Source organism: Equus quagga, chromosome 3 (assembly GCF_021613505.1).
Source record: "Equus quagga isolate Etosha38 chromosome 3, UCLA_HA_Equagga_1.0, whole genome shotgun sequence".
Classification (NCBI taxonomy): Eukaryota; Metazoa; Chordata; class Mammalia; order Perissodactyla; family Equidae; genus Equus; species Equus quagga.
Window position 1 is genome coordinate 41,450,189 of NC_060269.1, and position 12,662 is coordinate 41,462,850.

General features: G+C 40.0%; 1 protein-coding gene across 2 annotated transcripts; it reads right to left on the reverse strand.

Annotated features, from left to right (window-relative positions):
• Window positions 1-3,381: 3,381 nt before the first annotated feature.
• Window positions 3,382-11,244, reverse strand: FGA (fibrinogen alpha chain). 2 transcript variants are annotated; one of them, XM_046655589.1, is made up of 7 exons: window positions 11,094-11,244; window positions 9,043-9,165; window positions 8,396-8,579; window positions 7,171-7,316; window positions 6,198-6,564; window positions 5,025-6,002; window positions 3,382-4,293 (listed from the first exon to the last, which is right to left on the reverse strand). In XM_046655589.1, the coding sequence occupies exons 1-7, from the start codon at window positions 11,145-11,147 to the stop codon at window positions 3,524-3,526; spliced, it is 2,622 nt and encodes an 873-aa protein (XP_046511545.1). In that variant the 5' UTR covers window positions 11,148-11,244; the 3' UTR covers window positions 3,382-3,523. The 2 variants fall into 2 exon arrangements, with proteins under 2 accessions (XP_046511545.1, XP_046511544.1); XM_046655588.1 differs by having other exon boundaries at window positions 5,025-6,564.
• Window positions 11,245-12,662: the final 1,418 nt, after the last annotated feature.

The window sequence follows — 12,662 nt, forward strand, 5'->3', positions numbered from 1 at the left end:
TCACAGTCTAGTGCTGTAATCACAGAAACAAATATGTTAGGGATCTACTATGTTACTTTTGAGATATGATCAAGATCTAGGAGGGCCCAGAGAACAATTCAAAATTCTACGGTGGCCATTAGGGAAGGGTTTACAGAAGGAACATCACTGAGCTGTATTTTAAGGGAAGAATGAGAGGCTTCTGGGCAGTGTATGGAAAGGCACAAAATCATTAAAGGACCTGAAATTCCAATACTAGTGAGAAATTCAATGTAATTGAAGCGTAGGGGTGACTGTAGAGGTTGGAAAGAGACCAATTTGTGAAAGAGCTTATATGCAAAGCTAAGAAATTTTAACTCAACCTTAAAGCCTTAAGCAGGAGAAAGGCATGCTTGGATTCACTTTTTAAAAGATAACTTTGGAGAATGAGTGAGCAAAAGAAGGGTGGTAAAGTGAGAGATTAAGAGACTGTTAAACAGCCCAAATGGGAAAAAATTAACAGAAGATAACATGAAAGCATAAAAGTGCTATAAGAATGGCCATTTTTAGAGTGGAAGATAGTTTGGGAATGGATTAGATATGGGAATTAAAGGAAACATAGAAGCTAAGAAGGAGCCCAAGTTTTCTAGATTAGGAAACTGGAGGGCTAATGATGACTTTGACTAGGATAGGAAATATGGAAGATGCAATAGATGTTGATGGGAAGGTTCAATATTAGACAGATTAATGAGAAATATCTAACTGGATGTGTTCAGTATCAGCCGAAGATGAGGATCTGAAGGTCAGGGCTGAAGTTTTAGATTTGGCTATCATCAATCTATTGGTGGTCTTTGAATCTAAGGGGATAGTCAAATCAACCAAGCAGAAAAGAGACTCACTTGCAGAGTGAGAAAATATGCTCTAGCTAAGACTGTCAATTGCCTACCTCAACATCTATTCTCTCTCTCTTCCTTACTAACAGAATCCTAATTTTAATTAGGATAGCCTTATAACTAAGCTAAAAATCAAGGTGTCTCAGCCTCTCCTGCAGCTATGTATGTCTATGTGCCAAAGCTGTGGCTAATGAGATGTAAATAGAAATGCTATATGGAACATCCATTAAAGTTTCTAAAAAGAGAGAAGGTATTCCTTTCCACTTCTGTCTTTTCTCTTTCTCCCAGATTGTCACAGGACATGACGTTTGGACCCTGAGGTAAACTTGAAGATGGAAGCCGTTTATTAGGATGATGGCTTCCTGAAGACTTTTCTGTATTCCTATTGACTTTTCTGTGAACAAGAGGTAAATTTCTGTCTTGTTTAAGCCACATGTGTCAAACCTAATCCCAGCTGATAAAAATGAGTACTAATGTTATTGTAACGAGAAACTCCTACATTTAAGGAGTGGACTAAGAAGGAATTGCCAAGCAAAAAGGCTAAAAAGGTGAGGCAGGTGGGAGTGGTATACCAGAAATCAAGAGAAAAAAATATAGATTGAAGAGGTGGGATGGGACAATAGTATCAAATGTTTAAAAGAAGTCAAGCAGGAAGAAGCTGGAATGTAGGACACTAAATTTAGAACTACAACGTTTTTGTTGACTTTAAGGAAAGCAATTTCAAGAGAGTGGTAACCAAGTTAAAGTGGGTTTCAACGCGAATGAGTGTCAGCAAAACTGAAGTAATATTTAATTTCAGGAATAAGGGAAACAGAGCAATAGGTTAAAGATAAGGTAAAATGGAAAAGATGTGTTTGGTGTCTTTTCTCACAACCAAACTGTATCTCCAATTATCATGATTCTGCTAATATTGGTTATTTGTTTATTAAATTAAAAGAGGTTATCTATTCTTTGCAAATAAAGTCAAAGCCTTCAAAATAAATGTGAAATGAACGGCCCTTTACATTCAGTCACTTTCATCTGGGGACCTGATTCTGTCCCTAATAGTGTGATATTCTGGAAAATAAAATGCTTCCTACTCCCAATTCAAATTCTGTGGAGGCATATGTGTGAGGGTAAATGAGGTGGGCATAGAGATAACAGAACTCGGATATCTGAAATAAATGAAACTTCTTTTAATTCTGAAGAAGTTCTTATCCAATTATCCAAAGATGTGGAGCTGTATCACTTATTTGTATCAAGGATTTTCAATTGCACTTAAGGAAGTGCAAGAATCTTGGGGCTTCGTATGTGTGACTCATTTGCAAGCTCTTATGCTCACCTTCCCTCTGCTCCCCAGACTCTGGCCTCTAGCCCTAGCCTGCTTCCTTCTTTCCTTCCTTCCTTCTTTCCTTCCTTCTGTCTTCCCCTCCTAGGAGAAAGGATGCAGTTACATTGGCATAGAAACTTTGCAAGTGAGAGCACTATACTGGGATCTCAATGTACTTGGGATATTTTAATACATTTTCAGGGGTAAATGGCAAGTAGTTCTCACTAGAGGAAAATATGAGTTAGAAACTGGGGGCAAGAGCCAAGGCCAGTAAAATAAAAGATGAAACTTGGATCAAATAAAATATTGACCAATGTTTATGTTGAATTTATGAATATGGTATAGATCATATTTAGTGAGATGCTTTCAAACAAATGTCTTACTTTGATAACAGCTAATGTATCACAGAAGATACTTTATGATTGGTGGGAAAATGAAGTCAATGAGTACTGTGGGGATTGTTTATTAATACGTAAATTCAATCTGTTTTTGGACTATTTGTAAATATTTAAAAGATTTTAAATGCATTTTTCCATGTATTTTTGAAAGAAATTCGTTAGACTGTGGGGAAAAAACTAAATGTGTGCTATAGTCTTCATGGGAAGACTTAAAGAATAGATTTCTCTTTCTATTAGGAAAGAATGCTTCTGCCTTCCTGGGTTTGCTTGCTAGCAGAAGAGATGAACGTACTTTGTAATTTGTAAATTCCTCTACAAAGGCCAGCCCTTGTTCAACTCAGTGGTTTGTAACTTAAAATATTGGTTTAAAACCATTCAAATAGAGTGGATGAAATAGTTTTTTTTTTTTTGAGGAAGGTTAGCCCTGAGCTAACATCTGCTGCCAATCCTCCTCTTTTTGCTGAGGAAGACTGGTCCTGAGCTAACATCCATGCCCATCTTCTTCTACTTTCTATGTGGGACGCCTACCACCGCATGGCTTGCCAAGCAGTGTCATGCCCACACCCGGGATCAGAACCAGTGAACCCCGAGGCACTGAAGCGGAATGTGGGCACTTAACCGCTGTGCCACTGGGCCAGCCCCTGAAATAACTTTTTTACTTTACATCAGCCCTATGACTTTGGATGGTGTGAAAAGAGGGGAAGTTCTCAAAACAACACCCTTTAGGGTTGCAGAGAGGAGCTTTCATGTGACTCTCTCTTCCTGAGTACTGAAGGTCCCTTGGTGTATCCTTATAGAAATTTTAAAACCCACAGAGCTATTGTAAAGATTAAAAAACTCATAAAACTTTATTTTTTAAAGCACTAATATGTCTCAGTTACATTGAGCTACAGTACAAAGAATAGTAAAATAGCACCTGGGAATTTTTAAGTAGGTTATAAATAATCTTGACTCCTTCATCCTCCTTATTTTTTCTCCACTTCACTAAACAGAGAAAGCGGTGCTCTCACATCGCCTCTTTTAGCCTGTTCGTTCCCCAGGGGCCTGATTTTCATGCGAACAGCTCTGAGGGAATAATCGGCACCCCTGAAGGGGACCCAGACCACTCCATTCTCAATCTCATAAGGACTGTTGTTCCTCGGGTCATAGGAGCCCCCACGGTAGTAGATGCCATTGAGGTTGGCCGCTTGGCAGTTGTTGTACCACCAGCCTCCTCCGTAGACTTCCGCACAGTTCTCTTCCCACTTGTCTGCATCCCTGTCAAAGGTGCTGAACTCCATGCCGGCATGAGAAGTGTACTCTGCGCCTTCCTCTACAGAACCCTCAATCAGAGCATCGCCCGCCGTGCCCTCATATGAGGAGACTTGCAGGGCGTAGCCTTCGGCCTCAGAGCCTACCCGGAAGTGATATTCTGCATAAGTCCGGTTCCCAGCCCAGTCCTCTAATTCAACCCGAAGGACAGAGTCCCTCAGGGTTAGTAAATGGAGGTATTCATTGCCTAGCCAGAATTCTCCTTCCCCCTTGTCATTCAGGCTGCCGAAACCTCTCTTGTAGTCTTGCCAGGTCCGGTTAAAATTCAGTGATCCATCCATTCTTTGCTGGATCAAAAGCCATCCTCCCAAACCGGTCTCTTGATCGCAATAAACAGAAAAAATCTTACTGGATCCCGGTAGCTTGATATTGAAAATGCCACTTTGGGCACCTGAAGGATGTGTTTGGAGGACATCATCACAGTCTAAAAAAAAAATTAAGCTGGTTGGAAGAAATTACTGTCATTTAACTTTACAAAGATAGGCATGGCCCAGATTAAATGAAAGCAGATACCGGCTTTTTTCCCTTCGATCTTTCCTTCCTTGCTTCCTTCCTTCCTTCCTTCCTTCCTTCCATGGAGAAGGATGCACTTACATTGGGATGGAACTTATGCAAGTGAGGAGCATTTACACCAACAAATTGCAAAGGGGATTTTCCTCAATGGATTTGGAATTTTACTTGCACGTACTGATTAATAGCAAGTAACCAGCAAAAGTATCTAGGCATCATTTCATGTTCATATAACTCGTTTTTAGGCTGATCTCCATGTTAACTGAGTCACACATGAAAAATATGATTAGTAAATTGAGGAACAATTTGAACAGTGCACGTTTTGAATGGTGAAAGAATTTGGTTAAACAAACTCAAAATCGAGTTTCAGAGGGATTCATTCATTCATTCATTGAGCATGTGTTTATTGAGTGATGACTCTGCACTCTTAAGCATTTGGGAATACAGAGATCAACATGATAGACAAAGTCCCTGCCCCCATGGAACTTACAGTCTAACAAAAACAAACAAAAAAAGTGTAATTTCAATAAAGCGTGATAGAGGGCTAGGAAAGAAGTGCAAGGTGCTATTGGGAGCATATTGCAAGAATAATGAGCTTAGTCTACGGGATCAGGGAAGGTTTCCCCAAGGGAGAAGTGTGGATACCTCTTGCAGAGCGAACTTTAACATGGCTTCCCTTGGTGGCATATGCTCCTCTGGGGTCTTCAGGATCTGCTTCGCTTCCCGCCTCATCTGCCATTTTAAAGCTCTTACTTGTAGAGCCTCCTCTGTTGAACGTTGTGCTACTGGTCACAAATTGTTTGCTGTGACTTGAACTTTTACCACTTGAAGGATACTCAGGTACACCAAAGTGATGAGAGTCCGTGAAGCCGTCAGATCCTGAACCCATAGACTGGGTCTTACTGCTAAAGGAGTCAAAGAAAGCAGCGTCATCAGGGTGCCCATGAAATAAACCATCTAGGCTACCCTCGCCAGGGAAAGTACGGAACAAGTCTAACTCGACTGCATCACCACAGTCAGAACCATCTTCTGAGTTTACTACTTCTTTGGTAACTTCTTTGCGACCATCAGGACCTATAACAGTCTTAGTAACTGTTTTAGAGCATGAACGGCGAGTGGTGGTTGTACTGCCAGAGGTGACCTTCTCACCACCAATCAGAAGCTCTTTATCTCCTTTAGAAGTGACCAATTTACTTGTGTGGTACTCTTTCTTTGTACCTGGACTTACACTTCCTGACACCTCTTCAAATGTACCCCAGTCTGGGTTGATAGGCCTGGTGTTCCCATGCCCTGAGCTATCTGGCCTAACACGTGTAGGCTGAGAACTTCCAGAGCTCCAAATGCTACCACTTCCAGTTCCAGAGCTCCCAGCGATCCACTTGCTAGCACTTCCAGTTCCAGAGCTTCCAGCCTTCTGAAGGCCATCGCTACCAGGTTCAGAGCTCCCAGGGTGCCGAGTGCTAGCACTACCAGGTCCAGAGCTCCCAGAGATCCAAATGCTGGCACTTAGAGTTCCAGAGCTCCCAGGCTTCCGAGGGCCATCGCTACCAGGTTCAGAGCTCCCAGGGTTCCAAGTGCTAGCACTACCAGGTCCAGAGCTCCCAGAGGTCCAAATGCTGGCACTTAGAGTTCCAGAGCTCCCAGGCTTCCGAGGGCCATCGCTACCAGGTTCAGAGCTCCCGGGGTTCCAAGTGCTAGCACTACCAAGTCCAGAGCTCCCAGAGGTCCAAGGGCCACTGCTACCAGGTTGAGAGCTCCCAGGGTTCCAAGTGCTTGCACTACCAGGTCCATAGCTCCCAGAGGTCCAAGTGCTGGCACTGCCAGATCCAGGGTGCCTGGGGCTTTCAGGCACTGATCCTGTCCCATGAGGTACAGGGTCTACTTGGGGCTTCCCAACTCTACCAGCTGTCTCTAACTCCATTTTCATCTGCTGAATTTCCGTTAGTGCGGTCCATTCTGGAGGGGCCGTCTGTAGCTGACTCTTGAAATCTGCAGGAAACAAGTCTGGAAGCGGGCTCACTTTTAGCCGTGGTAAGTATTGCCTATCTTTAGAGGGAAGTAAGTCTCTGGCAATGACCTGTTCAAGTTGCTTCTGCTGATCTTCATAGTCCTTTAGATCTATCTGACGTGTTAAAGCCCTACTGCATGACCCTCGGCAAGAGCGGATCTTAATATCAATGTCCACCTAGAGAGAGGGAGGGAAACATAAGGAAAAATGGTAGATGTAAATAAATAAACTATGTCTATTGAGTTCTAGTAGTTAATTTATATTTTTGGAAACTGATTTTATTTCTTTGACTTGGAGATCTCCCAAACAGTACTCTATTTTTCATTTATGTAGTATCTTCAGTGGAAGAGATGTCGGGTATTGTCAGGCTAGTCAGGATAAGCAGTAGCAGCTATTTGGATTCATCAAGACTTAGAACAGATCAAGAGTAGGATGCTGTTCCATCTGAAAGGAAACACTAATGAAGTGATCCTCAATGAAACTGAGGCTGAAGACAGAGGCACAGCAGCATCAAGACTTTGGAATAGGACAAGCAGGGACTAAATATTTACTTTTGAAATTTTCTACCTATGTGTCCTTGGAAGATTTACTTAATATCACTGAGCTTTTTCTTCATCTGTAGAGTAGGGGAAATAACACGTACTTTCTAGGTTGCTAGTAGATATAACACTTTTCTCTACATATAGTAGGCATTCAATGAGTGGCTATTGCCCTTTTTTCCCCAGCTATTCCCTGCTATTCAAAAATGAGGAAATCTAGTGTCAGAGCCATATACTTGCTTACCTCCAGTTGTTTCATATCTATCAGCTGAGCCTTGACATTTTTCTGCAGAAGGTTGATATGCTGTACTTGTTCTATGACTTTGCGCTTCAGGATCTCAATTTTGCTTCGCAAATCTTTTGACACTTGGTTAAATGTATTATCTCTGTCTGAAATAGGAAATGTAGATATTGAAGTAGCTGCTGAGTAATTTGCTTATGACCGCCAGCCAAAGAAGGAAATTTGCAGGTAAATATACCCCATTTCATTTTGCTAATGTTCTTCTCTGGACATGTAATTTGTGAATTCCAAATCTATTGGGAATTTGATTTTTGGACAATGTTATGTCTTACAGTCATCCAGAAATGTCAGTTAAGATGCCCTACTGGGAACTAGAAATCCAAAGAAATGCAGAAGAAATCTCTTTGGAATTTTAAAGGTGTGATTAGGAGATAAAATAATCAGTTTAATCACGTCCTAATTATTTCATCATATCCTTAGTCAAGTGACTTGAACATATTCTTGGATTTTTTTTACTGAGAATCTTTTCTTCCTACCTGTAGACATGAAATTGTTCCTAAGCTTTTTTTAGGTCAACAGGATCATTCACTTGCCAGTTATTATTGCACAATTGACTTTAAAGTAGTCAAGTGTTTCTTAATGAATATAAAGAGTCAAATCAAGGTGTCAGGAGCTAGGGCCTCACTGAACTTGCTGCTCATGCCCAGAGAGAATTCAGTGATTTCCAAGTCCTACTGAGACCTAGTCCTAGTCTCGTAAGAAAGATATAATATGGCTCTATATTTTAAATTAAAAAAAATAACTACACATCAGCTTGCTGGAGTCTGTGGATTGAACTCCCAGCTCCATCGTATGATACCTTTGTGTCTGTGGGCAAGTTCCTTGCCCTCTTAGTTTCCTCTTCTGTAAGACAGAAACAAAAATATCTACTCAAAACGTTGGGTCCATCCTATTTTCAGTTTATACTCTTGAAAAGAACACACTTAAAGTCTTCAGTACAAAATTCTGACTTTCTTTGTGACTTCAAACAATTCTAAGCTAGTCTTTTTTTATGTAATAAAAATAACAAAAACAAGCCCATCTTTAAAATTAAGGAATATTGTAAAGACACATGTTTTTACACCAAGTACTTTGGAATAAAAATTGCAGTTGCTAAAGGAGACATCATAATTATTTAGGGTTTTTGTTGTGTGCTATAAAGTCAAGGCACTAAATGTGTGATACTTACTGCCAGCATCAGCAAAATCCCCTCTCAAAACTTCCATTATATTCCTGATCAATGAATTGGAGTCCTTATGGTGCTTCTGATAATCAAATAGTGAATTTTTGAGCTTATTTATTCTGTTTGTAAAATCTTGATTGACTTCATCAATCAACCCTTTCATCCTGCAGCCAGAAGGGCATTTATAGTTCTGAAAGTGCAGAGGAAAAATTACGTTAAGTGTCTATCTCTTGGATCCAGTACAATTTTGAAGGTTTCCATGCAGCCCCCATTGCTCCTCTCCCCCATCTCTTCAGAGCATCCATTTACTTAAAAGTACTTGAAGAGGACTAGTCAGAGATCATAGAGAAGTTCTGGAATGAGGGTTCACTTAACCCTAAATTAGGTCCCGTGAAATCTTGAGGCCATAGTACTCAGGTTCTTAGTATTTGCCGGAGCCTGCGACTAAAATCCAACCTGTTAATTCCACTAATGACCCAGAGTTTGGAAGGTAATTTAAATAGTGCTCTCAGGACGAGCTTCCTCTCATTTCTCTTCTTTAAGTTGATATTTGAGGAGCGACTAGATTATTCTCCGTGACCTAACTGGTCTGCCTGTGCGCACTTCCAACACCACAGGGAAGGATCCTCCCGCTCCAGATGCCCACTGCTCACCCAGTCTTCATCAGAGCAGAAGGGCCAGTCCGTCTCTTTGCAGGCAGATTGCTGTCTTTCCACAACTCGTGGGCCACGCACACCTGCTCCTTCACTTATAAATTCACCTTCCTCGGTCTTTGTCTTTTGTGATTGAATTTAAGAATTCATTCACACATACAGAAGACAGAAATGTTAGACAGATAAGGAGGAGACATTGGCATACCTGAAATCCCAAGGAAGAGACTGGCTCACAGAGATTAAGGGCACCAGCTCTGGGGCCTCTGCAAAGCTCAGGTCACTTCTGTTTCCAATGAAAGTCCTAATACCCGTTTTATGGAGTTGTTGTGAGAAGTCAAGGAGAAGAGGTGTACAAATTCCTTAACTGTGCTTGACACTAAACAAGCATTTAACAAATGCATCTATTATAAAAGGAAAATTATTTGAATCAACAAAATTAGTTAAAATTTACCTTTCCATTTTCATTAATGTCTGGAGATAGAAAGATAATTGAAAAATTCAAAGAGTTCTTTCTCCTTTCATTCCTATTTCAGTAGAAGAAACCCCACACTGTCTTAGCTTAACGTCTGTCTCTCCTTCATGTTTCTACTATGACCTTACGGGTCCATAATTTGAGCAAATATATACCAAGGACACATATGTAGCCAATACAGACTTGGAAATGCTTTTTAGATTACTCACTCATGTAATAATTTTTTTTTATTTGAAATGAAAAAAAGTAGACTGAAAGCAAAAATAATGGTCCATGACTGACAATATTTTTTGAATAATTTGTTATTAGAAATATAGATTTTTTAAAATTTCTACTGTGATCCTTGAGGTAAAATAGGATGTAAAAACCATCCTTCCCACATGACTTTATATCGTAATAAATCAATGTGGGTTTTAAGTTTTAGCCATTTTTATTTGGTACCGCCAACTTACAAGGATTTTTGGTTAACGTTTGCCATCTCAGTTTTATAAAGATACCCGAATAATGATAATACTAATTCAAGCAACCAAGAACAATTTATTTGAAGGAACAAGTACAATCTTTTTGTCTAAGAAATAAAATTATAAATTCAAACATACTTCAGAATAAAATGGCACAACAATGAAAACAGGCAAAAATTAAATATTTATGCCAATAAGGGAGAAATAACTGAAACTTATGCATTATCCAAAACACCACTTTAGCAAATGATGTTAGTTTTATTTCCCAGAAAAAAGTTTTACTTGTTATTTTACTATGAGGGAGAAAGTTAAGTTAGAAACGCTCTTTAGTTTTTTCTGCTCTGGCATTATGGTTCATGAGTGGTGAAAGGAAAGAAATAAATTGAAATAATTCACAACTGGGAAGTAAGTGAGTTTCTTGAGCATATTCATCATGTTTTTACAAGATTGAAGTGTCTTGAAGGCCTTGCTTTAAATGAAATTTCTCTTCTTTTCTATAGGTCTCTGGAGTCAAACTTTAGAAGCTATTGCAATATTTAGTAATTATCTTAAAAGAATACAATTGCTTCCAAAAAACCATATTGCCTTATCAATTAATCTCTTCTGACTTTGCTATGTAATATGTTTTCAAAGACAACTAATTTGCTTTTTATTTGTCTTAAAAGAAACGGAAAAGCAACCTTTCAGAAAACCTATATAAAATCACCCTTCTGCTTATTTATGGACAAACAGCAAGAAATTAATAATTAGATTTAAAAAACTCTTATCATAAGAATGTTCTGTTCTGTTAACCAGTGTTAACTATCCCGAGGCTTTATAGCAATAAAAATGGCAGAAATTTCTTGCCTTAAAAAAAAAAACTAATGTGAGGCTGAGTTAAAGATGCTAAATCTTCCCCTTTGAATTTACACACTTTGGTCCAGCTGAGTCTCCCTCATAGGGTCATATTAGCCTGTACCATTGAGGTGTCAGTTCCATCTAGGACCTTGCCTCCATGGCCTAGCTCTTATCAAGCTAACAGTGTGTGAGGATGTATATCAGGCTGACTCAGACCTGCACGCTCTTTGTAGAATAAACACCAGAGAGAAAGCAAGAAGAGAAAATAAAGAGGAACATACCCCAATTGTGCCCACCACACTCAGGACCAGGCAGAAGATTCTCATGGAAAACATCTTTTCTGAGGGTGAGACTGGCTCGTAGGAGCACTCCAGCTGAAAGAAAGGAGGATTGCCTCCACTCCTAGTTCCCTTCCCATTTAAATCTGCGAGAGGTTTGATTAATCATTATCTTTGTCCTATTTAGACAGTCAGCGTACACCCTACATCCTTGGTCCTTCTGTGAGGTTGGTGTCCCAGAAGTTCTTGCTCAATTCCCCCAAGCTTGTTTGCTTCCGATAAGCTGTTGCAAAGGCAGCAGCAGTTCGGGGAAGATCCCACATTCCGGGAACAGAGTGATTTTGGAAGGGCAAAGGGGAACACAGGAAGACATGCCTACACTTGCATACTTGAAGGAATATGGAGAGTGCTGAGGCCAGCTAGTTGTAGCCCACTGTGAAGCCGCGATTTGACAAATGGTCTTTCACTTTATGTAGGAATTACGGTTGCATGGTCTGACTTTTAAACAAATGACTGTGGTGGTAGGCTGACCCAGAAGGCCTTCTGGAAGCTTACCTTAAAGAGATTCTTTGCCGTTCTCCAAAATGGTTAAGACAGCAGCCCCTGGAGCCAAACATCCTAGCTTTGTAATCCCAGCCACACCATTTCCCAGCTCTGTGCTTTTGGAGAAATTACTTCACCTCTTTACACCTCAGATGGATAGTGACAACCTGTCACACGTGTTTTTATGAAGAATAAATGAGTTAATCCTTGTAATGCCCTCAGAGAAGTGATCACCACATAGTAAGTAATCAGTAAGCGTTAACTATTGGAGAACATAAAGTGCCATGAAAAATACCATTTCTTTCTGTTTCTATGTCTTGGGACATGCCAATTTACTTTCTCTGCTCTTCATCTCCATATTAAAATTTTCCTTGGCTGACAGTTACCAGATTTAGCAAATAAAAAACCAGGATGCCCAGTTAAATTTGAATTTCAGATGAACGACAAATACATTTTAGTATAAGTATGTCCGTTGCAACGTTTGGGACATACTTATACTAAAAATATTTTTGTGGTGCATGTGAAATGCATATTTAAGTGGACATCCTGTAATTTGCCTGGCAATCCTACCTTGCCTCAAATTCTGCTTCCCATGTGAAGCCAATCCTGATCATAGTAATAGCTAATATTTATTGAGTATTTACTAAGTGCCAGACATATTTCTAGACACTTTACATTACACCTGATTTCATCTCTCTAATTAAAAGCAATCTCTTGTTCTTCCATACTTTTTTAGACTATGTACCACCCATGGCATTTAGGATTATAAGAGTACTGTCCATGTCCTCCACTAGATCATAAACTTGAGAATTGATGTGTTTTATTGGCTTTTATATTCTCCACAAAAGGTGCGGGCCCTCATTGAGCAGGAAAGCATGAGTGGGTTCCACTGTTATGAAGTTGACCTATGGTCTCCTCAGGCTCTGTAGGCATGTGAAGCTGGCTATAACTGCATGAAAGCCCTGGCACAAGGCAGCACCCTCCTTCACTGCTTGCTCTGGAAGGTTCTTTGTCTGATTAAGTTCACTC